This window comes from Hyaena hyaena, unplaced genomic scaffold, assembly GCF_003009895.1.
Source record: "Hyaena hyaena isolate Hyena2069 unplaced genomic scaffold, ASM300989v1 scaffold_1494, whole genome shotgun sequence".
In the NCBI taxonomy this organism is placed as follows: Eukaryota; Metazoa; Chordata; class Mammalia; order Carnivora; family Hyaenidae; genus Hyaena; species Hyaena hyaena.
In genome coordinates this window covers 153,723-180,811 of record NW_024082126.1, presented here as the reverse complement: position 1 = coordinate 180,811, position 27,089 = coordinate 153,723, and the positions used below count along the sequence as shown (strand labels likewise).

The 27,089-nt window shown below is 37.6% G+C and overlaps 1 protein-coding gene across 2 annotated transcripts; it reads left to right on the top strand.

The window, feature by feature from the left end:
• Positions 1 to 2,387: 2,387 nt before the first annotated feature.
• Positions 2,388 to 26,519, top strand: ARL5A (ADP ribosylation factor like GTPase 5A). 2 transcript variants are annotated; one of them, XM_039223895.1, is made up of 6 exons: positions 2,388 to 2,734; positions 14,270 to 14,330; positions 14,986 to 15,133; positions 16,906 to 16,989; positions 22,298 to 22,449; positions 25,552 to 26,519. In XM_039223895.1, the coding sequence occupies exons 1-6, from the start codon at positions 2,689 to 2,691 to the stop codon at positions 25,598 to 25,600; spliced, it is 540 nt and encodes a 179-aa protein (XP_039079826.1). In that variant the 5' UTR covers positions 2,388 to 2,688; the 3' UTR covers positions 25,601 to 26,519. The 2 variants fall into 2 exon arrangements, with proteins under 2 accessions (XP_039079826.1, XP_039079827.1); XM_039223896.1 differs by lacking the exon at positions 16,906 to 16,989.
• Positions 26,520 to 27,089: the final 570 nt, after the last annotated feature.

Below are 27,089 nucleotides of genomic sequence, written 5' to 3'. Positions count from 1 at the left end.
CAGCTCCCTGGTACTTGTTTCTTTTCTCAGAAATTGTTACTGGCTAGTCTCGGGTTTCTGCACCGGTCCAGGTTGATTAACAGCCAAAGACTCAGTAGCTCAACTTAAGCAGGCTTCTGGAGCTTTTCTCTGTATAGCTCCCTCCTTTTAGCCAGTCTGCTTGATTCTAGCTACTTTGATACCTTGGAACACTGATCTTTGTCTTCAACTCAAGGAGACTGCTAGACTCAATTTGAGTTCCCACCCCCACTGTCACTGGCTAGGCATTGCCTCCAGGCAGAAAATCCAGGTAATGGTTAGACTCACCTCATTCATGCCTCAATCCTGTGCTGTATGTTATCCAATATCTGAAAACAGTTGTTTTCCACATTTTGTCTCGTTTCCTATTTGTTAATGATAACAGAGGGCAATTCTAGACCATCCCACTTTCCCATACCTGGAAGCAGAAGTCTCTTTCGTGACATTTTGCACATTACTGTAATCATGGATACTCTTTAAAAGATTTTATAAGGAATTTGTTTTCACAAATAGCTTCACACTACTCAACAAACATTTCCAATTACTGTACTTACACAGTGGTCCAAATTTATATCTCACACAAAGGTCCTATAGTTGGACAATATTGTATTGGGCAAATTTCCCTTTTCTTCTTCTTCTTCTTCTTCTTCTTCTTCTTCTTCTTTTTTGAGAGCCACTTAGAAATAATCTGGCAGACTAAGCCCTAACTTTGCAAGTAAATATGGATATGATAACCATTTAATACGTGGAAAGAGATGTGTGGCGAGTTTGTAAAATGTCTTAAGATCTGCCAAAAGTACCACCAACAGTGTGCAAGAATGGAAATATTAATGTTAAGAGTTAATTTAAATTGTCTATGCAAAAAATATTGTTTTTCTAAGTAACCTAGAGAGTACTTTATTATGTAAATATAAGCATAACATAAAATGGATTCGTAATTTTCTTTCCTTTCATATGTCACTTCTAAATTTGGCTTTTGGGACCCCTCTTCCCCATTCACACACACTCTTTCTAAAATAAAATTAAAAAATTAAAAAAAGAAAATGAATTTGGCTTTTTTAACCAAAAGCCCCCAAAGAAGTCAAAGGACTTTTATCTTGCAGTTGTTTAAAAAGAAACACATTTCAGTCCTCTATGCTGCTCGTTGTTTTACAGTACAAATTTTTTAGTCCAGTTAAGAAGAACTGTAGACTGTCAAGGTCTTACTAATATTTTTTGCTATATCGAGATAAGATATTGTACGGCTAGTAGATGTGAGGTGGAAAGACGTAGTTTATTGTTGATTTGGTTTAATTTCATTCAGATCTTGAGCATGAAGGAGCAGAAGTTCAAAATGCCTTTTATAGATTTCCCATATTCTTCTCTCTCTCTCTCTCTCTCTCTCTCTCTTAACCAAAGTTAAGGAGAATAGAAAGAATCAAAGAAAGACCTTAGGGACAAACCTACTGTTTTTCCATATGTGAAAAGTGAGGCCTGGAGAGATTAAGCAATTTACCTAGATAAAAGACAACACCTGGAAGGAGAACTCTTGCTATCAAGTAACCTAATGGTTCACTTTTATTCTAGTTTCGAACTAAATATCCCATACTAGTAGGTTGATGAAATACAATGTGACACTTGCACAGTATGGGACATAGCTATTCTAGGTGTCCGGGCAAGGAGACTGTAGGAGCAGAGGAAAACGTTTGACCGGCTGCTTAGCCAGTTGGGAATAACGGAAATTCCAGCTGGAAAGGCTAGTTGGGGTCATATTCTGGAGAAAAATTAACATCTGAGGTATTTGGACTCTGCTGCTCAGTTTTAGTTCCTACGGCAGATTTTTTAACCTAGGAGGGACTTGAACAAAATCGTTGCTTGGGGCTAGACTGAAAAAAAAAGAGGAGGGAGATTGGAGACGGAAGAGCCCTGAGGCGCAAACCTTAATTGCAGTAAGTAATTCTGTAGGTAAGGCCACTGGCTTCAGCTGGATGGAGAGGAGAGAGAGAGAGAGATGTTAAGCTTCCCTCCCAGAACACCACGTCTTTGCGCAAAGGTGAGACGTGGAACTTTCGCTGTAGTGTGTATGAAAAACTGCGGATTGGTACTAGGCACTCAACATATTTGCATTACGGCTCTGTCCAGGAAACGCAAGGAAAAACATGAAACTGGCAAGGACGTTAAAGCAAGCAGATAAGAGGTATCTGTCACGACCCGCAGCCTGCATTGCCTGGATCCCCGGGCTCGGTCCCGCAGGCTACAGGTCTTTTCGAAAAGCAAGTAAAACACCGCCAAGCGGGCGCCCTTTCTCAGGCTCCGCCCCTTCGGCCGCGCGCCTGCGCCCTCCTGTCCCGTTCGTCCCAGCCCTCTCCTCCCCCGCCCGCGTGGTCGCCGCCACCGCAGGCGCCCGAGAGGAGCTGGGGGAGGACGGTGGCCCGCGAGGCTCGTCGCAGACAACGCGGCGGCGATGTCCGCGAGCCAGGCGAGTGCCGCGGCGGCAGCGGCGGGGCCTCGCACGCGGCAGGGCGGCCTGGGCTTCGGCCTCCCTCCGGTTCCCAGGAAGCGAGCTGGCGGCCAGCGCGGGAGCAGCAGCAGCAGAGGCGGAGGCTCCGGCGCGTCTCTCTCCTCCCCTTCAGCCTAAGCCCGGGCAGGCCAGGCGGCCCGGGTGGCTGGAGGGGGGTCTGCTGCCCAAGAATGGGAATTCTCTTCACCAGGATATGGAGACTGTTCAATCACCAGGGTGAGGGGTGCGGGCCAAGGGCTAACGAGTGGGGGCGTGGGTCAGCCCTGGCGGGGTGGGTGGGGGTCCCCGAATACTTCCGGAGTGTGGGCGGTACGGCTGCGTGCGGTCTCCGCTCCGCGTTCGGGCTGCGTGGATGCTGGCCCGGGGGGCTTTCAGTCTCTACTCCCGAGTTCGGGAATGTTTTTTTCTTGAGAGACCTTCTTACGATATCCATTCTGCAAATGCACCCATTGCTCCGATTTCGGTTTGGAAAGGAAAAGCTCGCCCCCCCCCCCCCCCCACGTCCCTTAGTGGCACGGCCTGGCCTGTCTTGTAGCTTTTCTTCTTGCAGCAATTGGGTTTGGACACCACGTAGAAATGCTGGGGTCCTCTGGGATGAAGGTTATAGGTTATGGCCCGAGCCGCACCACTGAGCGATGGAGGGTTGCAGAATGCGGAAAACATGAGGGATCGCTCTTAACTTGTCCAGTACACCTCGATTTATGAGGTCTCCCTGTACCTCCATCCCTCTCTCTGGGGAGACTAGTGCATCCCGAATGGTGATGAACCTCTCTCCGCTTCCCATATTCATATTTGTGTTTAAGGTTAGGCTTAAGATCATTTTCCTGTTTGTGTTCCTTATTTAAGTGGAGGGTTTAGGGGTTTTTTGGCTGGATGAAAAATGTTAAAAGTGTTTCACTGAAAGCGTTTGAAAACATGCCGTATGAAACATTTGCTTATGTAGGTAACTAGCAAGTTACTACATACAGAATATATCATCATACAGGGATGCTTGTTCTTCTAAACTGAAACATTGTTTTGAAATGCTTTGTTACAAGATGAGTGTCTAAAACTGAGGAAAGATGATACAACTTTTGCAGAAAGACTCCATAGTCAGTGAGATACACTATACGTAGTCAGTGGTGTTCTTTTTGTTTCTTTTTAACTCCAGTTAGGTGATTTATCATTTCTGCTGTCAGTAACTTAAGTTTGCTTTTTTGTTTTGGGTGAGCTGGTGGTGATGTCACATCCCAAAGTTTTCCAATAAAGACTTGAATGAGTGGTGACATCTATTATGTCCAATGTATCCCCACTTCCTCCTTCATGACCCAGCTGCTCCTATAAGAAGATGATGGGAAGGGAGCAGAACTGGAACTTGTGATTGCTGTGTATCTTAAAAGAAAAAAAAATGGTAGTGTAGATCACATGACACTTGGTGGAAGAGCAATATTTCAAATGATTTTTCTGATACGAGAAGTTTTCTTCAAATGGAGAAAACTAATTCTAATCTGCATTGTCTCTGGTTAGCTGTTTCTGTTGGGAGAGGGGAAGTGAGACACAGTCATTTAACCTCTTGGGTCTAGATACTCTCAATGTAGAACACCAGGGATCTTGAATGAGTGAGTGTCAAGATCTGTGGAGCCTGCAGATCTTGAAAAGGTAATCTCTAGGTCTCAAGAATGGGAACTAACATTGCTATAAAATTGGTAGTGTTTCTAGCAGATGGGATCTATTCTAGTTTTAACCTCCATAATTTTTGTATTATTTTAAGCAAAGCTAGTATTTCAGTTCTGCTATGAGATTTATATTGCCCGTTGATTGAGCTCTAGTCATGCGAGAAAAATGAAGTATCTCTACTTTGTATTTTGAGCCAGTGATAAAATTGTGTCTGTAATTTAAGAATGAATTACAGCTTTGCCAACAGCTACCTGCAAGTAGTAAACAATAAGGGTGTTATGCACTGTTGCTACTAAAAGTTGCTAATAGTGGTGTTCTTGTTCCCTGTATTTTGTGGTTATTTTTGACTGGACTCTTATTACAGTGTTGGGAAATTAATAGTAAGAGGAACTAATGAAGTTAAGTTTTAGGAATTTAGATGTCAAAATATTTTGAAAATGTGAATGAACTATTCTGCTGAGTGATGTGGTTGTTAATTAGTAGGGTCATATTTCAGAATATTCACCATTAAATCTAATGCCAGATACTTGGTGGTCTTTTTGATGCTTTTAAATTGGAGCTATGATATATATGTTAGATTTTGGATGCTTTATTTTACCTTCAGAAGGTACAGAACACTGTTCTATATTCTTTTCACATAAACTCTTGGAAGGAAGATTTTAGGGGATTACAGAATTGGCCATGCTGAGGGAACTTAAATTATGCCATATCCCTTTTTTCTGAAACACCTTTAGAATAATTTTTTTCAGTTTAAGCTTAGCTTGGTTGAGTGCACAGTGAGAGCTAATTGCATACTGCTCAAACTTGAAAAACCAGAGATTGCCTTTAGGTGATATTTAAATTCAATAGAATAGAAACTTTGTCCTAGATGTTGTATACATTATTTAAAGGAAAAACAAATGTTTCAACAGTTCTTTGTAGTTATTCTTTTACCCTCAAAAGAGAAAATTGAGGTTCCAGTGGAATAATTTTCCTAGGTCATGCTGCTGGTAAATGCCAAGTTAAAACACAAGAAATATGTTACAGGTATGTGTCTGATTAAAGGAGAAATTGGCATAATTTTTTTCTTTGATTCCCCTCCTCATTAATTGTTTCTCAGTTACTAAACTATAATTCTTTATAACCTTAGGACTCTGGAGAATTGTCACTAGTGTCTTTTAGTATAGAAGGTTTTGAGATCAGTGGTTTATTAAATACTTTTGAGCACTTGTTTGTGCCAGTTACTGTTTTTTTTTTTTTTTTTTTTTTTTTTAATAAATGTTTTATTTATTTCTAGGAGAGAGAGAGACAGCATGAGCAGGGGAGGGTCAGAGAGAGAGGGAGTCACAGACTCTGAAACAAGCTCCAGGCTCTGAGCTGGCAGTCAGCACAGAGCCCGACGCGGGGCTCGAACCCACGAACCGCGAGATCATGACCTAAGCGAAAGTCGGAAGCTTAACCGACTAAGCCACCCAGGCGCCCCTGTGCCAGTTACTGTTGAAGGTGGTACAGACAAAGCAGGGAACAAAACAGACAAATCCTCACTGCCTTTATGGAGGGTTCATTCTGATGTGGGGAGACAGAATATAAGCTAACTCCGTCTCTAGAGATGAAACAATAGTAGTTAACATTTGCTGACTTTTTCAGGGTTTGGTTCGATGCAGATTAGTTGATTTCGTCTTCATTGCAATTGATTTTCTCTTCACAACAACCCTAGGAGGAAGATTTCTCCCCAGTTTATAGGGACAAAGAAACATCAAGTAACTTCCTTAAGGCACTACAGTTATGAGACTTGGGATTTTAACCAGGATCATCTAGTGCCATAGTAAGTGCTTTTTAAAAACAAACAAATAAACAAAAAAAACCTTTGTGTAAGAAGGATTCATGTTAGCTCAACGGAAGAACTTTGTCATTTGTGTGAACTATGACTAAGTTGTGAAATTTCCTTATTGATAGCCTATATTCTTCTGACTGGCTCTTAGGAAAGGAGTAAGTTAAGAATGAATGCTGATGAAGCTGCCTATGCTGCTGGAGCCTGGTGCCCGGAAAGCCACCCCTGCTGCTGTTGGGCATTTTTGTATGGGAGTATATAAAAGCATACATATATGGAAGCTCGATGGTCAAAGAGATGAACTATGGTAATAAAACTTAGCTCCATAATCATCGTTCTTGCGCACTCCAGATATGGAGCTGGATCCTTTAAATATTTTTCTTTTGCCAGCTGGCACAATATTAAACTTTATCAGTAGACAAAGTATTGGAAAGACATTGAAGGAGGAAATAGGTTTTCTTCCTGGGTACGGTGTGCTTTCAGCAGGTTCAGTTCTGCTTTGGGAGTGTGAACACCTTTCCTAGTGACTGGCTCCTGCCTTGCACAGTGGTTAGCAATCACCAGCTGTTTCCAGCACCCACTTCAGTTGATTTCATCCTGGAGGACCTCCAGCAAAATGAATACCTCTCAGTGAACTTTTCCCCAACACCCTGGAGGGAAGATTTCCAGCAAGATTCACTGGCAGGCCCCCACAGCTACTTGTTCAGTGAGCCACAACCAAGGCTTCTAATGAGGTCTGCATCTCAGTCCAGCGGGCTTTGGGGAAGCTCTATCTCCGCCCGTAACTATAGTCGATTTTCCTTATATTTGTCAGTCCAATAGTCTTTATTTTTTATTAGCCAAGCCCTCATTACTTTGATCCCATTTAATAGTTTTTTCTTTTTTTAATATTTATTTATTTTTGACAGAGAGAGAGAGACAGAGCGTGAGTATGGGAACGGCAGAGAGAGGGGAAACAGAAATCAAAGCAGGCTCCAGGCTCTGAGCTGTTAGCACAGAGTCCGATGGTGGGGCTGAGCTCACAAACTGTGAGATCATGACCTGAGCCAAAGTCAGACACTCAACCGACTGAGCCACCCAGGTGCCCCAGTTATTTTCTTTATATTAAACCTTGCAAGTTCAGATTACCATGTGGTTTCTCTTTCCTGATTGCATCTCTGATTTTGCCACGTATGATCATTGCTTTTCATTCAGCAACCTCTTAGTCTGAAAGAGAAGTATTTTTTTCCCTCAAACTTTATTACCATTGTTAGAAATAGCAAGTTTATTTTCAAACTATTTTGGGGGGCACCTGGGTGGCTCAGTCAGTTAAGCGTCCGACTTTGGCTCAGGTCATGATCTCCCGGTTCGTGGGTTCAAGCCCCGTGTCGGGCTCTGTACTGACAGCTAGCTCAGAGCCGGGAGCCTGCTTCAGATTCTGTATCTCCCTCTCCCTCTCTGACTCTCCCCTGCTTAGGGTTTCTCTCTCTCAGAAATAAATAAAACATTTAAAAAATTTAAAAAAAACAAAAACCAGACTATTTCTTGATGATACTTTTAGATTTTGAAACTTAAACTTTTAATACAAAGTGGCTTGATCGGATATTTCTCTTCCAATCTTTATATCTTCCAGATCTGATTATTTGTTCATTCATACTTTAAGCAAACGCTTTATTCCAGGTTCTGTGGTAGGAACTGGAAGAACGAATGATAGAGAACGTGACAAGTGGATTTTTTCCTCTATGTAAGATAGAGTTAAGGTTTCTTGTAGTGTAAAAATGAGGTGAAAAGGAAGTGTCAGGATGACTCTCAATTTATCTGCCTTAGCATTTGTGGTTTTTGACTTTGGTATGATTCACAGAGATGTAAGTCCCTCAGGATGACAGTGACATCTTTTCATTTAATTTACTGATTGGTAGTTGGAGGAATACATATAAATTGAGTTTTAGAACCTGGCAATGAATGGAACTGATAGGCTGTCTGGGTGTGTTAAAAGGAAATTAAGGAGAAACAAGGAGAATTTTCATGACAAACAGTAAAGTATTGATTGGGAAACTGAAGCTTAAATGATAATTCCAAATTCTATCCAAGCATTTTAACCATGTGTAGTTATTTTGGCTTATCTGAATAACTGTAAGAATTCTGTGGCATAGATACTCTAAAAGAAAAGTCATACTAAACACTAAACTCGTAATTAATCACATGCATCAAAGAATTGGAATAGCCAAAATTTTATTGCATTTGCCCATAATAACTTATCTCTTACAATGCATGTTATGTTTTAGGTTTTATAGAATATTTGTGTTGGAGTGGCTATTTTTGGCTACAACTTTGGGTTTTGCATAGACTTCTGATCATCTTGGTAATGGGAGGAACAGGCTGGGGTAGTGAAGGAGTATAAGAATTTCTGAAGAAAGTTGATACAGTATTAGAAAATCTGAATAATCTGACCCTACTGTTGGTAGTAAACTGGCTTTTCACCATGAAGTTGGCACCTTTATCTTTGAGCCAATTACACAGTTATGTCTTAATTTTGTAGTTTTCGCTGTGGTCCACATGCTGTACCTTAGACTTAGGAAACAATTAAACAGCCATTGGTGCTTTCTTGTAAAAACACATAAAAATTCAGCATGCAGACAAATCTTGGGGAGAAGGGTGGATAGAAGTGAGTGATGAATGTGGTTTGTAGGTGTTCGTGTGGGATGAAAAGGGGTAGGTCTTCTGCATCATGGATTCCTCATTGGAATGCCCTCCAAAGAGATCTTAAACTGCCCCATAGAACATGCAGCTCCTTGGAGATTTTCCAGGTGCTGCACACATTTGATTGGAGTTTCTTTTTTTTTCTTTTAAAAATATTTTTACCATTTAAAAAACCTCATATTTTTAATTATGTTAGCTTGTATTCCCTTGATGGACTTTAGAAATCTGTTATGTCTTAAGAATTTGGAGGAATGTTTGCATATTTATGTACTTGTAGGTGACAAAGGAATTTATTGGGGTTGTAAAATTAAATAGAAGAAGGAGGTTTCCAGTACGGAGAATGGTCTAACCTTCTACATTACTTCCCCTCTCACCATCTTTGATGCTCTTTTCTTTTATTTTCCACCATGTCAGACAAGAATTCTCATCTGTTACTATCCACCACCATCCGCTCTCTTCCGGGCATGGTTTTTTTTTTTTTTTTTTTCTAGGCACTACTGAAGACAGACTTCTAGCAGTTTAAATATTTATCCACCACAGGATGTGTTATCTAATTTCATCTTATTGATTCTCTAGCTCATTCTATGCAGTGGCTGTAAAAATCTCATCCTGTCCTCAGCAGGCAACTAACTTGTGTTATGAGAAGATGGAATCCTCTGGTATGAGCCTCTTCTGCCATGTGCTTTATCTCAGTTTATGTCTGTGTGTTATTGTACAGTGGGTTTTGTTCACAGAAGTTGTACCTTCCTTATGTTCAACTTGTGGTCAGGTATGATAAAGAACCTTTCTGTAGTATTTTTTTTTGTCTAGTTAGTCTTGCTTTATAGAAGTGATAGAAAAGTACTATGTTTGGAATCAGGAAATAAGTCCTATGGGGTGTGGCTAAAATAAGGACACTGTTTTAAAAAACAAAGCCAGGTAAGTTTTCACCTTAAAAGCTATTATTTTCTCTTCTCTTCTTTTCTTCTTTTCTTTCCTTTTATTAAAGAATTTATTTTTATAATTTTATTTTAGGGAGGGAGAGAAAGAACCTTAATCAGGCTCTACACTCAGTTCAGACCCCAATACTGGGCTCTATTCTACAACCCTGGGATCATGATCTGAGCTGAAATCAAGAATTAGACACCTAATTGACTGAGTCACCCAGGTGCCCCAAAAGCTTTTTAGAAGACTGGAGAGCTTTTCTACCTATATACCTGCTGTTATCAAAATATGTACTGAAATGCCTTTTATTTATTTATTGTTACTATTTTTTAATGTTCATTTTTGAGAGAGAGAGAGTGGAAATGGGAGGGGCAGAGAGAAAGGGAGACAGAATCCAAAGCAGGCTCTAGGCTCTAAGCTGTCAACACAGAGCCCGACAGGGGATTTGAACTCACTAACTGCAGGCATGTCCTGAGCCCAAGTTGGATGCTTAACCAACTGAGCCACCCCAACACCCCTATTTTTTCTTAAGTTTATTTATTTTGAGAGAGAGAGTGTGTTTGTGCACACGCATGTGAGCAAGCAGGGGCAGAGAGAGAATCCCTAGCAGAGCTCAAAGCGTCTCTTGATCACGAGATCATGAGCCGAAATCACGAGTCGGATGCTTAACCAGCGCTTAACCAGGTGCCCCTAGAAACTCCTTTTAGAATTTTTTAGAGGCAAATCTTTAAATCATTCTTATGCTTCAGGTATCACACCTCATTTAATGACAAAAAGATAGCACTCATTCTCACTATCTTTTACTTTATGGCTCAGGTATACCAAGTGGCTCCCATCCCCCTTTAAAATCAAATTCATCGGGGCATCTGGGTGGTTCAGTCAGTTAAGTGTCCGACGGTTAAGTGTCTGACTTCGGCTCAGGTCATGATCTCACGCTTCGTGAGTTTGAGCCCTGCATCAGGCTCTGTGCTGACAGCTAGCTCAGAGCCTGGAGCCTGCTTCAGATTTTGTGTTTCCCTCTCTCTCTGACCCTCCCTTGCTCATGCTGTCTCTCTCTCAGAAATATATAAAACATTTAAAAATAAAAATAAAATAAAATTCATCTTCAGCTGTTAAGGGGTCTTCAACTGTTAAGGGGTTCAGTAGGAATGCTCAAAACAGTGTACCACAGGCCCTGATAGCAGTTACAAAGGAAGTATAGCAAAATACTTTGCAAAGTGGAAGCACGGTTAGAATAAAAGTTTAACTTCTTTAAGTGGTGAAGGACTTTTTTGTATTTGGGGTCACTGTATATGTTATTTATACGCACCTACTTTTTTTAAGTCAGTCTGCAGTTACTTGTCATAGATTCTTGCCTATATTTGTATTGTTTCTTTTTGCCCCTATTAATTTTATACTGTTTTCAGAATGATATTTCTCACATTGGTCAGATTAATTGCATTTTCTTCCTGAGTATTGGCAAGTCTGTCTAAATTTAGTCCAGCTGAAACTAAGGAGGTTAGAAAATGATATTCCTGAAACTAAAAATATTTGACATTTTGAGAATGGTATTATTAAAAATTAGTATTCAAGTGGAAAGCTAAAAACTTTCATCCAAGTCCGAGATCAGGGAATTCTGCTTAATTAAAATGTTTATAGGTGGTTGTATTAATAGAGGTGAAAAAAAGATACACCATTAAAAGAAGAATGCTTAATTTGGGGACATAGAAAAATACAGAATTAGAGAGTCAGAATTGCCACGCATTTAAAAAACTTTCCAGGTAAAAAGGTACCTTGCTTCAAGAACTCTAATCTGGCCCTGCTGCAGGTATGGCCCTAATGTGAAGATGGATATCTCCAGTCATTACAGCTTATAAAATACTCCCTTTGATGGGAGCCCATGTTCCCCAAGTAATCTGGCCATCCTATTACTTTTCCTTAGGGAGGGACTGCACTTGCCAGGTAGTTTTGAACATTTGGTCTCATTGTATGTTACTCACTTTGGCATTCTTGTGTATATGTCACTTCTGTGAGTTGCCTTCTGTGAGCCCTGTCTACTCTGAGGTACTAGCAGGATTGAGTTTGTGGACCTGGGCGCTGAAGGGCTATGCACTAGGTAAATTCACCAGAGACACATCACCTGATGAGGCCTTTTGGTGGTCATTCAGTTGAACTTCCCTTAGCATGCCCACTGTGTTATTAACTCTTTATTTAAAATAAGTATCATCTTTGTATCTGATCACTTTCTCAGTTCCTTTACCCTAGTCGTCTCTAGAGATTAAATCGTTGCATCTTTAAAATTGCTTTTCAGAACCCATATGGGTGAGATGTGATCATGTCACTTTAGAACGCTACTGGTCCTAAGCTGCTTGCCCTTTATTCAGAGAAAGGAGTGATTGGAGAAAATAGATTGTATTAAATTTTTCTATTTACTTGATCTTCCTGTTTTTATATAATAGGAGGAATTCCCCTCCACGGTAAATGGCAACTATTAGAAAACTTCTACCGTCTCATTGAAAAGGCTTTTTCTCAAAGATATCCTTACTGTGAGGTGTTATAATCCTCAACATTTATTATTTATAGAATGAATATTAATTAATTCAATATTTATTGAGTACCTTCCGCCAGGAAAAGTTGTAGTTACTGGGATTTTAAAGATGATTAGCCTGGGATCTGCACACTTAAAGCATGCCTCATTGGACTGAGAAGATTAGTGTATGTGTAAATAATTAATGATAAGTGCCAGTTAGAGATATTGTGGAAAAGCATGAGAAAGTGATGGGGGGGTGGGGGGGCGGCCAGGGAGGAAACTAAATTTAAAAGATTAGTAGGAATTCCCTAAATGGAGAATTGGAGAAGATAATCCTGGCTCAGGGAAAACGGAGTAGAGGTAGAGAAATGTTTGCTGTGAAGATATATGGCAGCTTATGTGGGGAGAATGAATGGCTTGAATTTCAGCCTAGATACCTGGTGGTAGTGGTGAGAGATAAAGCCAAACCTTAGTCAGTTATGACTGTGTTTACTTACAAGGCTGAGAACTTGTACCATGTCTCAAAATGGAGAGCTGTCATTTCAATAAAAGTGGTGTTATCAGTTTTATAGTATAGGACAATTACTGTAGAAACCGTGGGAAGGTGGATTGGAGACAGTCCACTTAGGGAAGGTTTTATAGTAGAAAATGAGAAGGACTACAACTAGGACAGTCAAAAGGAGGCAGGAAATGTTTTTGAGGTGGAATCCATAGAACTTGGTGACAAATTAGTTGTTGGAGTTGAGGGAAAGATTGAAAAGCACCAGGGGCAGCTGAATTCATGGTAACGCCATTAAGCAAATTAGGTAGAATAGAATTAGAAAAAGATTTGAATGTTGGGTTTGGGATATGTTGAGTGGCACTGTGTCTATCCACTAGATAGGTTCGAGTTTAGGAGAGATTTGGGAACATGGATTAGGAGCGGTCTTTCTTAGTAGTTGGCACTGCTCATGTGCTATCTTAATCATTATACAACTCTGAAAGATAGGTATTGTCCCTGCTTTATAGTGAGAAAACTTAGGGATTAGAGAAATAAGTCATTTGCCCAGCATCACATAATTATGTCTTTTTCCATAGTGCTTGTGTTATCTACTGCTGTGTAACAAACTGCTCCTAAATTTTGTGACTTAAAGCAATAATTTATAATTTATCTGTCATGGTTCTGTGATTTGACTGAGCTCAGCTAGGAAGTTCTAGCTTGAGATTCTCATTTGGTTGCGGTTAGCAGCTAGAACTAGAGCATCTATAACTTGACCTGGCTGCATATTCAAGATGGCTTTTTTATTTGTGTGTCTGGCATCTCAGCTGGAATGGCTGGGGGCAACCATGTGGTGATCTCTCTCCACAGGGTCGGGCCACATGGTTAGGCTAGGCTTTGTGACTTGATCTGTATAGTAGTTTGGGTATAGTGGTTTGTTACATGGTGTCTGGTTTACTCCAGGAGTAGTTGTCCAAGAGAGCCAGGCAGCAGCTGTAAGGTTTGTAATGATCTAGGCTTGAAGTCACAGAGCATCACTTCTGCTATATTCGTTTGGATAAAAGTGAGTCTTAGGACTAGCTTAGATTCATTCTCAGGGGATCAGGGAAGGGAGGAGACTCTTCGGGTGCATGAATATCCAGACACCGTCTTTGGAAATAACTTCTTCCACATACCACTGTCTTTGGAATAGTTTTAGATAGCGTAGAAATAGACGGTCCCTAAGAGCGCCTTGCTAAAATGTGAAGAAAATGCAAGAAGATAGCTCTGGGAAACATGAATGCTTTTAAAGGAAGACCCAAGGAAGAGGACTCCATGGGAGGGAATGAATATATATATATATATTCATACATACACATTCATATATGTATATATGTCAAGAGAGAGAGGAAGAGAACTTGGAGAAAGTGGAGTCATAGAAGCCCAGAGAGAGGGAGTCACTGCCACCATAGCCGTACATCCTTAGATTTGGTTGTTATGTTAGAACAACTCTGTGGTCTAAATGTACTCAGATAGTTAACGATTATCTATGATGAGACCTGGCCTTCCGCAACCAGATTTAAAGGCTGACCTTTTTTCTTTTTAATTCACCCCACCTCACTGTATACCCCGTTGATGCCTACAATTCACGGTTAGAACTTAAATGGCCTACTTTTGTTTTTAATTACTAAATGATTGGTGTTTTCTTTATTTCAGAGCACAAAGTTATCATTGTTGGGCTGGATAATGCAGGGAAAACTACCATCCTTTACCAGTTGTAAGTATTAACTACTTAAAAATTTTTATTTTATCATTAATAGTTACTTTTTTCTGCCTGGGTAATATTTAGTTAACAAAAGGAGTAAATAATTATATGGAACCTAAAATATTTTGTAAGAAGTCAGGTTGACACTAAACTGGGAGCCAGACTTAAGCAACTGTTTTAGGAGAGCTAGAAATTTATATGACATAAAACATGTTGTTCAGTTTTGTACTTATAGAAAGTAGAGAAATATTGTTTGTATAGTTTCTGGAACTGAATCTAGAGTATTCCAGATAGTCCACTACCTAGTTCCATCTCTGTTAAACTCTTACCTTACTCCTTTTTTTTTTGAGAAAGAGAGGGCGCAAGTGAGCGAGGGGTAGAGAGAGAGAGAGAGAAGTGGGCCTCGTGCTCCCCCCAAAACAAGGCTCATGCCCACCTGGACTCAAATGCATGAATTGTGAGATCATGACCTAAGCCAAAGTCAGATGCTTAAGGACTGAGCCACCCAGGTACCCCAACCCTTACCTTACTCTTATGAGCTAGTAGAAAAGGGCCATTGGATATAAAATATAAAAACCCATGATGCTGATTTATCCTTTGATTGCAAAATACTCAAACAATCTAGCTTCCTTGCTAATCGTAATATATTTGAACTTTTTTCCCCTAGTTCTATGAATGAAGTTGTACATACATCACCTACAATTGGAAGTAATGTAGAAGAAATAGTGATTAATAATACACGTTTCTTAATGTGGGATATTGGTGGTCAAGAGTCTCTTCGTTCTTCCTGGAACACTTACTATACTAACACAGAGGTAATGGTTCTTAGTATCCTAAAATTTCTAAGAACAGAATGCTTGGGAAACATCTTCTAGATGTGAACTCTTATAATTAATCTGAAGTATCCCAGGATATTAATAAAAATAGAGTTTAAACATGGTGGAAACTCTACTTTTGATTCCCCTGTTTCAGGGTTATTGTTCTATGTATCCACTCTCATTGAACCTCTCTATAGGGAGAATTGGAATGAAGGGGTGATTGATGAGTCTGATTATGTATTGATCCCAGAACTCATCTTAAATAGTTGTTTTTAGTGAGTTCCATCTCACAGTTTGTCATTTTATTTCTCTCTTAGTATGTACTTTTGTCTGCATACAGAAAATCCTAGTTAAATGAGAGGGTTCTGGAGGCTTGAATCCTCACCACACCTTTACTATCTTTTTTTTTTATGCAGCACAATAGCACATGAAAGAATTCTTCTTTTGGTTATAAAGCAATTTAGATATAATCATATGTTTTTATTTACATATTCTTTCCCAAGAGGAAATTTCAGACCTATGACATTTGAGAACTTTGTTAAATAGAACTTGTAAATTGAAAGGCTATGACAGTTGTTTTTGTAGTACTGATTATAAAACTCCAAATGTATATAAAGATGAATATTATGTCATTAAGACACTATTAATCTTCTCTAATGACCTAATCCCCTGAAACTTTGCTAAGCATTTGATCATGTTTTTTGGAGAAGGAAAAGTATATATGGTTAGTATTTCTATGTATAATGCTGCAAGTATTAAATTTATGATAACATCTTAAAAATTAACAGTTTTATTAAAATGCCTTGAAATAGGACAGGTCTTAGGGTATTACATATCAGTAAGTGTCAAGTGAGAGAAGAGGAAAAGTATCAGTTCTCATAGCCTTCGGCCGATGGTTAATGACATCTGATAAGTGAAAAAGACCCTGGAAATTAATAACAGTGGTTTATCTGGAAATGAAAAGCTGGTTTTAAAAAAATAAACAGTGCTTATTCATTATAAGCAGTTAGAGGTAACTTGGGCATCACCAGTGCCATCATAAAGCGAATATTTCGACTCCTGTTTCCCTGGTGTTTCTTGGTGCTCGTGGGGGTGAGGAAGAGGCGCAGTGTAGCTCAGTCCTGCTCGGCTCCCTTACAAGTCTCACAACATCTTCTGACCCTAGTCTCATCATTAGTTTAAGAAAGAGTTGTGCTTGCAGGCAGCAAGTATCATTTATATAAACAAGAGAGGCATGGATTTAAATAGATTTATTCTTTCAATTTGTTGATTTTTAAAAGTTGATTTAACTGTCACATTACTCCCATATCATCCCTTTTAGAGTTTCAAATTGATATTAATAAATAATGTCTGCAGAAATGTCTAAAATTTAGTATTATAAAAGTCTAATTAGCATACAACATTATATTCGTTTCATTGTATTTTTTTCATATTGACTGTGGTGCACATAGTTGGATACAAGCTCGTTAACATTCAAGACACTAATTTAGAAACAAACATGTTGTATATTGGTTAGAATACTAATGGAATATTCTAATAGTCTTAGCATTGTATTCTCATTTCTCTTATTTTCTTTTAAAAATTAGCAAATGATATTTGAATTAAAAGTGGATCAAACCTTTAGGCTTCACACTACCTCTGGTTTTCCAGTAATACCACAGCATAACGTTCTAATTTCTTGGTATTTGTGGTCTCTAAATCAAATAAGTACTTTATAAATTTTATAAATATCAAATTGTGTAATCACTATTTCTTTGTAATTATTTTAGTTTGTAATAGTTGTTGTGGACAGTACAGACAGAGAAAGAATTTCTGTAACTAGAGAAGAACTCTATAAAATGTTAGCCCATGAGGTAAGTAGAATTCTGGCATTATGTGTGTGTGTGCGATATTGCTATCACATTTGTTCTTTCTACTCTTCTCGTTATGATACTACTTCAAATGTTTATTTATTTACTTACTGTTATTTTTAAAAAAAAAAACTAATTTTGAAAAGAAAAATTTTGAGTAAGTTCTAGGCGCAGTGTGGGGCTTGAATTCATGATAAAGAGATCAAGAGTTACATGCTCTACTGACTGAACCAGCCAGGTGCCCCTACTTCACAATTTTAAAAAAGTTATTTATCTGTTGGCCATTCTGCTTTATAATTTTGACACTTCCCAAATTGGAAGTGTATCTGGAAACAACAGAAAGATTGTGGAGTCAGTTATAGAGTTCTATTTCTTTTATCCTAGGTTAATTTGGTCTAGAAGTTTTCCTGGGTGAAAAGGCCTAAATTAGCTTTTATTTTGCATTTTATATAGGTAACTACACAGAAGGTTATCACTGGAAATGAGATTTTAAGGTCTCATGGGCACTTAGTAAGTTTCGAGTATAAGTCAGTTATCAGAGTGGTATATGTTGTCATTCTTATGTTTCTCTGATATTGTCCCTTTGACTAAACAAAACTACATGACTAGCCACACTTTCTTAGTCTTTGAGAAATATTATGGGTAACATAATTTAAAAATGAAATAAACTAAACAATATATCATTAATGATAATAAGTTACTATAAAGTCATAATATTTACTGTAGTAGCAGTTGATTTTTTTGTATATCTTTCACTGCAGATATTACGTTCTTTTTTTAATGTTTATTTATTTTTTGAAAGAGAAAGAGACAAAGCGCAAGCAGGGGAAGGGGCAGAGAGAGGGGGAGACACAGAATCTGAAGCAGGCTCCAGCCTCCAAGCTGTCAGCACAGAGCCCCATGTGGGGCTTGAACTCACAGACTGTGAGCTCATGACTAGAACCGAAGATGGCCGCTTAACTGACTGAGCCACCCAGGCGCCCCGCAGACATTACGTTCTTATTTATAGGTACGAGGTACACTCGTATTTATTGGTAGAAATAGAAAAATTAATATTTAGATTTACATATGTAACTGTTAATCTTAGTGGAATTTTAACAAAGCTTTAAAAAACTGGCATATCTCTATAATGAAGTTTTGTATTAATTTTAATATCGATTTGATGATTTGTTTTTGAGGTTTGCATTAGGAATTTTGGAATGTTTCAGGCATCCATTCAAGACATAAGGACACCCAATACAGTGGTTGTATAAACTCAAGTTCTGTTTTCCATGTGGCGATCACGTCCGCCAACATGCACCTTCCACTGTTTGGGATTGATTCTCTGGCAGCTTTGTTAAACCCCTTGTTGGGTTTTTAAGAAAGATAATTCGTGTTGCTATTTATGTATTTAACAAATTTTGATTCTTGTTTGGGAAACAAAAAATAAACTATAAAAAAGGTAGAAGACTAAGGATTTTCTTTTTGTTTTAATTTTCCCTTTGTATTTTACACCAAGGAATTATTGTTCTATGAAGATTTAGGAAGGAGAAAAAGAAGACACAAATGTATTTGTATCTTGGCTCTGTTCTTTACTCTCTTAACAGATAGTCTTCTTCTTTGATCCTTGTTCTCATTGGCCAATATATAGCAGGATCAAAGAGCTTAGTAGTAGGACTCAGAGTCATTGAATTTTACTAGCTGGGGACATTAAATTGAGCTGGTCACTTCATCTGTTGTGGATGTTACTCATCTGTAATGGATGAGTACACTGAGTCTCTGAAAATTTGTTTGACTTGACCAGGTTTTTAAGAGCTAGGATTTGAACTTAAGTATTCTCAGTATTCAGGCTCTTTGCTAAGAAGAAGAAAATAAGACAGAAATAAGGCCTAGTTGGAAAGTGAAAGAGACTGAATGGGGAGAGTGTCAAGAGAAGAAAGGAATTACAAATGATGTTGGGAGCTGGATTAAACCAATTAATAGGGTCGAAGAGCCAAATAGGCAGAATTGAGGAAAGGGGCAGATGGATCAAAGAATGAGACTGTATGAGTGAAAGACAAATTTTGACATGGGGTTAATCAGATGTTTCATATATACCATAGCTACCAACAAAATCTTATTGTCATCACTAATAATGATGCTTCACCTATATTACTAAATACAAAACTATGAAATGATTTTAAATATTTCTGAAAGCTTCATCTTATGAAGTGCAAAACTTTGAAGGTCATGCATCTTAAAATTGTTCCAAGCACAAAAGGGTATATGATGTTTTCTTTGGAGTAACTCAGCTTCTAGGAATTATCTTCGCAAATGAAGCTTGGAGAAACATATTGACAATAGCATATGGCATATGGAAGATGCTAAGTAAATATGTCTTGGGGGTGCTGCCGTTATTCATCTTCTTGACTAAACGGAAAAATATTTTTAGACTCTTAGCAATAATCTGTAGCAGAGGGTTTTTCAAAGTTTAAAATGACTAATAAATAAAAATCACCACTGTTCACTTTGTACTTGACCTCTTGCTAAGTCCATTTGATGAACACCCTTAATCCAGCATGTCTCTTTTCTGTTAGTGTAATGTATAATTGATCCTGAGGTTATTTTATAAAAAAGGTAAAGGAAGATTTTTTTTCTTTCTAAATACTGCTTAGAAATAGGGAAAATAGCTGTTTATGTATTTGTTCTTTTAAAACAAGAAACCTGGGACGTGTGGGTGGTTCAGCCAGTTAAGATTCTTGGTTTCAGCTGAGGCCGTGACCTCACAGTTCATGGGTTCAAGCCCCGCTTTGGACTCTGCACTGTTAGCACAGGACCTGCAGGGAAATCTCCCTCTCTCTCTGCCCCTCCCCTGCTTGCTTGTGTGCACGTGCACATGCGCTTTCTCTCAAAATAAATACACTTTAAAAAATGAAAAAAACAAGAACTGCAAATAAAAAAATTAGAGCCTGTGAAATGTAGAAAAATTATATTCGATTTTTTTAAATCTTTCAATAAATGGCTTTTTTTTTTCTTTTTCCAATTTTTAGTCCAGGGGCTTCTTCAAATAATTTCATCATTAAGAGTGATGAGTATAGATTATATACAAATAAAATCGCATAAACTTTGTGCTCTCACTCGTGCCAGGTATTTCTAATATCAGAAACGTGCTCTTTGAACAAGCCAACAGTAGCAATCCTTACCTATATAAGATTTCAGCATTCACTAGTAAGAGGAATTGAAACCTGAAAGATAGGAAGATAGGAATTACATTCCATGGAAAGTCCATCTACTCAGTGATTCAGCCACATATCAACTATTGATAAGTATCCTATTTTCCATTTAGGGTAGGAGAAAAAGTACTTGATCCTTGATAATGAATATAGTAAATGACCTAGTTAGAGTCCATCCCTTCAACTTTTTGCCTTGTGTATAAGACAGGGGAACCGAACATGGTGAAATAAATTGAACATAAAATCTTAAAACTTAACATTCCTGAGCATCCCTTTCAGACGCTGCTTTTCAGGTGTCATTAGCCATGGTGGCATAGCTGCCAGCCTGGAGAGGGCGCTGTGACTAAAAGTCTGTCCTGATTGTTATATAAAACATTTTGCACAACTCCTTTTAACAAATAAGAAATTTACCACTTATATTTTTATTGACCTCAGAAATAAAATCATAAAAATTGTTGAAACTGTGTTCTCATAAGAATAATGTGGAGCAATGTCAGTTTGTATCTACTAAAGACTTTCTTGTTTCAAATACATATACATATGATTGAAAAAAAAGTATCCTATAAAGATGTCATTCATTCAGCACAGTTGACAAAACTTTTAAGCACAGCACCAAAACCTTCGTTTTCTCAGTATCTCTCCATGTATATAATATGTGTATACATACATATGTATGTATATGTGTGTATATATGTACATATGTGTATATACATATAATTTTATGAGAGTTTTATCTATCAGTTGAGAGCATCCATCATGAGTTCTTAACCTCGGATCCACGAGTGGACTTTAGAGTATCTATACACCCGAAAATCACATATAAACTTTTTTTTTTTTTGGCATATATACATTTTTATGAGGAAAGGGTCCATAACTTTCAATAGATTATCAAGGAAGTCCTCAGCTTTAAAAATGGGATGGGGGGGATGGGATAGAGTAAAAGGCGATGACTAACCAACCATTGGCCTGCTTTGTGAGTAAAACATTAGACCAGTCAGTTTGGGGTATGCACAAAGGTAAAGGTGATCCTCATTTTCAGGGCAGTAAGTGAACTAACATTTACTCAACTGTTACCTAAAGCCAGGTACTAAACTGAGTGTTTTTCATGTAGTAGTTCATTCATTCAAACTATATCCTCAGGAGGTAGGTGGTAGTCTCAGAACTTTATAGATGAGGGGCAGCAGGTATAGTGGGAAGATCTCAGCTCAAACCTGGTTCTGTTACTGAGTAGCTGTATAATCTTGTATGAGTTACTTACTGCTGAGTTTTAGTTTCCTTATGTATAAAATGGGGATAGTAAGGCCTACCTTACAGGAATCTTGTGAAGATCAAAAGAGATTTTATTTGGAAAATGGTTAACATAATGGGTGTCTTGCTCGGATTAGATACTTGACAAATGTTATGAAGAACAAGTTCAGAAAGATTAAAGAATTTGCTTCAGAGGCAGAGCATAGAAGTGGTAGAACTTATGTCTAATTGGAAATTTAATAAGCTTAATGCCAGTCCAAAATGACCCCATTGAGTATTCAAATCTAAGGAATCTACATGGACAAAGAGGAGCTAGGTCTCAGAAGAACAGGATTGGTTTAGGAAAGCACCTCTCAACTGAGAATTAAATTCTAAGGCCCTAAGGCATACATTGTTTGTTTCCTAAGCACCTAGAAAGTACTAGCTTTAGGTATGGGTACATAAAGAAGAGGTGGGGGTAAAATTTTGCAAAGTTCTTGAGTGCCATGCTAAAGAGTAGCTCTTAGCCATGGAAACCTAGCTTGGGGTTAGGGGAAGGGGTAAATATGTATTTGAAGACATGACTTGTTAAATATAGCAATTAGGACCATAAGAAATGTAACTTGGGCCTATAAGAAATATGTAAATCCATACAAATACAGATGTGTTTATTTAAAATATGTTTAGTTTTAAGTTTACCATCTATCTGTGCTCGCTTCAGCAGCACATATAGTAAGTTTACCATCTATCAGCATCAGAGCCGTGAGATGCTTTTATGTCAGGTAGTTAAGGAATTCTAGGTTAAAATATTGTCAAAAGTATTTGTTTAATTAAGTTGGGAAATCCATGAAAAAAATGCACTGGCCTTTTTACAGTTTTGTTTGCTTTTATAGGACCTAAGGAAAGCTGGATTGCTGATTTTTGCTAATAAACAAGATGTTAAAGAATGCATGACTGTAGCAGAAATCTCCCAGTTTTTGAAACTAACTTCTATTAAAGATCACCAGTGGCATATCCAGGCATGCTGTGCTCTGACTGGCGAAGGGTAAGAGGTCTTTCTTTCAGAAAACATGTGTTTAGTTTAGGAACATGTATTTATTTCTTCTGAAAGTCAATAACTATTTAAGGCTGCCATGTATTAAACAATGTAAGGGATAATCATATAAGAGTTTATGGCTTGGTTCTGTACATAAAACCTATAATGTACACATAATACATGTGAACATACTGAACAAATCCCTGTGAACATGTAGATGATAGAGTTGCTGTAGGGCTTCAGAGAAATGTGGGTGAAGGAGAGCTGGACAAGTCAGGAAACTGTTCTTGCTCTGATCCTGGGACTTAACATTGTAGCAAGTCTGTGTCTCCAGTGCTTTTCATATGGTGTATCATTTATTCCTGGTAACAATCTGGTGGACCAGGTGTCTTCAGTTTGCATTTTATCCATAAAGAAGCTGAACTAGCAAAGAATTCAAATGTGAGACTGATTTGAGGGTACTCACTTTGCCACCAGTGTTGTCAAGAGGGCGTTGCTGCACTTAAAAAAAAAAAAAAAAAAAAAAAAGTTAGAATTGGAGAGAGTGTGGCATGAACGTTCCTGGTTTGGGAAGGAAAGGTAGGTGCCTACAGTAGAATTTTGCCCTAATGCTCAGACATGAAAGGACTTCAAGAGAGTTGTCAGCATTGTCACACGTAAGGTCAAAGATCAGGAGGATGGAGAGAGTGCTATTAGGTGAGACGGAATAAAGGAGGTAAGAAATAGGATAAAGAGCCAGAAAGATGAAGTTAAGCTTTTTGTTGTAGTTGTTTTTCCAAAATACGGTGTATCTGTATGTGTTGAAAAGCAGTGAAAAATAAACTGGAGATGAAGATTCTAATTAGAGGTCTTACATTTGAGGTTGAAGTTCTTCAGGTACTTGGAAAGGACAGACGCTCGGGGCAGAGATAGATAGATAGCTTCAGAAACCCATTATATTGGTTCACTCCTCACCCTGAGGAAGAGGAAGGGAACTTTCCCCACTTTACCTAGCTCTTATCTCTGCCTCAAGCTTCTTCTCTTACCTAACATCAGAAGAACCTCAACCCCAAATTTAAGACCTCTATTTAGAATCCCTCATGTATGTATTTAAAAGCAGAGAAAAAAGAATTAAATTGGAGCTGAAGCTGAATCTTAGTGAAATAGAAGACACTATTACCTGATGACAGACATTTGATAGAGCATAAGTAGAACCTCAAAAAAGCAAATATGTTCATTTAAAAAAGTTACGAATAATACCAGTTGTTCACATACTCATTTAGGTAAAAAATGCCTTATCCATTACATATTTCTTTGTCAAATATTTTAATACATGTTGAGATACATTTATAGTTATAGACATATCTTTATATATTGTCTTTGTCTACCAAAGGTCTTTAAGCACAAGCACTGATTTGAATAAATTTGACAGCAAAGAGGATCATCTAGGATTGGTAGATGATTTGACTTATATACTTTGAGTAATTGTGTGGAAACTATATCATTAATGAGGATAGATATGAACCTTGGCATTTCATTCTTAAAAGAGGAAATAGATGAATGATTGTTTATCTTTCCAGTTTTTGGTTTATGTGGGCTTCCGTTTGGAGTGTTATCAAATCGAAATGTTTGGTTTTGGTGAAAATGTTTTCCTTCTGCAGTCTAGCCACCTTGATCTAAATTCTTGGTTTTAGTATTGGTTGGCATTTTGACCCCCACCTCTGCCATTTGCTAGCATCTTTTAAGCCTGGATTCCCCCTTGTAGCGTAGGAAGTGTTCTGGTCTCAACATTGTAAAGATTAAGATAATGGATATTAAGTGTTTAGCATGGTTTCTAGTTTGCTATTAGTTAACTACTGTTTATTTAACAGTTTGGAGTCGTTTGCTTGTTTTTTGCACCATTTCCTATCAGTAGTTTATTTTATTTTATTTTAAATGTTTTATTTATTTCTGAGAAAGAGAGAAAGACAGCATGAGCAGAGGAGGGTCAGAGAGAGAGGGAGACACAGAATACAAAGCAGGCTCCAGGCTCTGAGCTGGCTGTCAGCACAGAGGCCGATGCAGGGCTCGAACCCACGAACTGTGAGATCATGACCTGAGCCGAAGTCGGACGCTCAACCGACTGAGCCACCCAGGCACCCCTCCTATCAGTAGTTGAAAAGTAAGGAATCTAATAACAGGAGGGAAAGTGTGGGCTAACACACAAATAACCATTTTTTAACCTCATTGTATTTTCTTCTTTTTCTGCTTTTATATTATTAGATTATACTTCCACAAAAATCTGAGTTCTGGTGTTTTTCAATTAAATGTGGTAGCATGATTTCTCATACCTATCAAACCTCATAGGTGATAATGATATAATAGTCTTTATCTTATAGTATGTACAAACATTTTCCTCTTGCTAAACATTTAGTTTCTTTTATCGTAATTAACGTCTCTTTCTATATTTTGCATTGTGCTCAATTACGCCTTGTTCCACAGTAACTAGTATTAGTGATAAGAGATTTTATTTCCTTCAAGTTTTGTTAATATATAGATGAAATATACATATTATAAGTATACTTTGTTTTAGCAGCTCAGCTGCATGTTTAGCTTAGTATCCTGCCACTTTTACCTCATTTATATCGTGAGCATTTTGTCATACTGTAATATAGTCTTTGAAAGGAAGTTTTTAATATTTCATCCTACGAATGTTCTATAATTTAATTTCTGGGTAGTTAAATTTTACTTTTACCTATCAAAAATGCTTTGAACAGTCTTATATGTCAACCTATCCTTGTGTCTGATGGTTTTTTTTAGGATATATTTCTAGAAGTAGAAAAAAGGTAAGAGTATTGATGTTTTAAGTATTTCTGATACATATTGCTAAATTTCTTTGGCTATTCATTGTATAATGATTCAGCTCCTTCTATGTGTCAGGCAATGTTCCAGGTGCTAGAGACCAAAAAGAACCAAAAAAAAGCATGAATGTACTGTGTGTGAGAGTATGGCTTCACCACAAAAACACCAGCATTGAGTATTACTGATTTTTTAATCGTTGTTTAAGTAAACGAAAAATGGTATCTTCTTTTAGTTTGCTGTTCATAGCTTTTTAGTTGAGAATTTAATCAAGTGATTTTATATTCTTTATAGATTATGCCAAGGACTTGAATGGATGATGTCACGACTTAAGATTAGATGATCTCTACTGACCTCTTCTCATAGACTTTGTATAAACGAAGTGCTGGACTTTACCTGAAAGCTGCAAAAATTAATGGTTTAGATATATTTATAATAAACTGATTTAAACTTTTTCTATAAGAAGAAAAATTAAGACCACTTCTTTGAGAACAAAGATGAAGTCTCACTTTCCAATCTGCTTTCTCATTAGTCCCTTCCAAAGCAAGATCTTTAAAGCTGTGATTGCTATTTTTCTCATAATGAATCCTCTCAGACCATTGTGTAGCCTGCGGTAAGTACAACGGGAGAGGAAGACATTTTTAACTTTAAGAGCTTTATTGTCAGTATAAGCCTCCCTAGATGAATGTTGTTCTCTTGTTCCATTAAGTCAAATACAAATCAGCACAGATATTCAGTTTCTGATATTTTAAAATGTAATGTTACTTATGAAAAGTATTTTGCATAAGGTTGTGTATCTATTGTGTATATACCTCAAGTTCAAGTTTATGGCTTTGGGTTATGTTCTAAAGAGAAGCAAATAACACAAAAAGTAATAATATCCTTAGTTATAACCGTAATGAGATGAGTACTGGCAATGGTGTTAAGTGCCATTTTGTGCTTTCCCCTGTGTTCTCTGTATTGTACTAACCAAACCCCAAAATCATTGAGCTGCTGTTAAAAAAAAAAAAAAAAAAAAAAGATAAAAGGAGAAAGCTCGATGTTTTATAGCTATTTTTGTTGTTGTTGATCAAATTACATACATGAAAACATGTAATCTGAGTGGAGTATCTGCAAATTTTTGGCTTAGTGTTATGAACGGACAGCATTTCACATTCAGCAGTTCTTGTTACCTTTATTGGATCTATGCCATCTGGATTACTGAGAAAATTGTTAATCCATTAATCAGTCAATCATTAATTGTTATTAAAATTATCAAGTGATTTTTTTTCCCTAGCATTAATTGGAAGCTGTTGTGTAAAATATGTCTACCCAGAGAAGTATCACACTATAAATATTATCACATAATTTACCTAGAGTCTTCTTAGGTGTTGAATTATTTGTCAAGCATTTAGAGTGAGTTTGAGATGAAAAGAAAACTTATTTTCTAAGTAACAAAGGTTATTTCTTAATTTGGAAATTCCTTATTTCTGGAGTTGGGATAGTTTGAGATTTTTTGTTTCTATACTTTTCTTTTTTTTTCACCTTCTTACTAACTAACGTGAATACATTGACAACTATAAAATACAATTTTTAAATGCTTTTAAGAGTTTGGTTTAAAAGTTGATCAACACATGGTACATTATTTTTGCAAAGAAGTAACTTGGCCCCAAATGTCTTATGTTTCTTTAGGGTATTTTGTTTTTCACTGAAAATGGAAAGATATGAAGGTTGAAAGTATTTTTGTGGTAATTATAAACAGACTTATCCTAAATGTGTTCACACATATTTTGGGTACTCTCTTTGTGTATGTTTCATGCCCTGAAAATCCGAACGCTGATCCAAGCTGGCAT

Coding starts and splice junctions, on each gene's coding strand:
- ARL5A (XM_039223895.1), top strand. CDS start 2,689: ATGGGAATTCTCTTCACCAGGATATGGAGACTGTTCAATCACCAGG. Junction 2,735..14,269: donor GAGACTGTTCAATCACCAGG/GTGAGGGGTGCG, acceptor TCTTTATTTCAG/AGCACAAAGTTATCATTGTT. Junction 15,134..16,905: donor CTTACTATACTAACACAGAG/GTAATGGTTCTT, acceptor TAATTATTTTAG/TTTGTAATAGTTGTTGTGGA.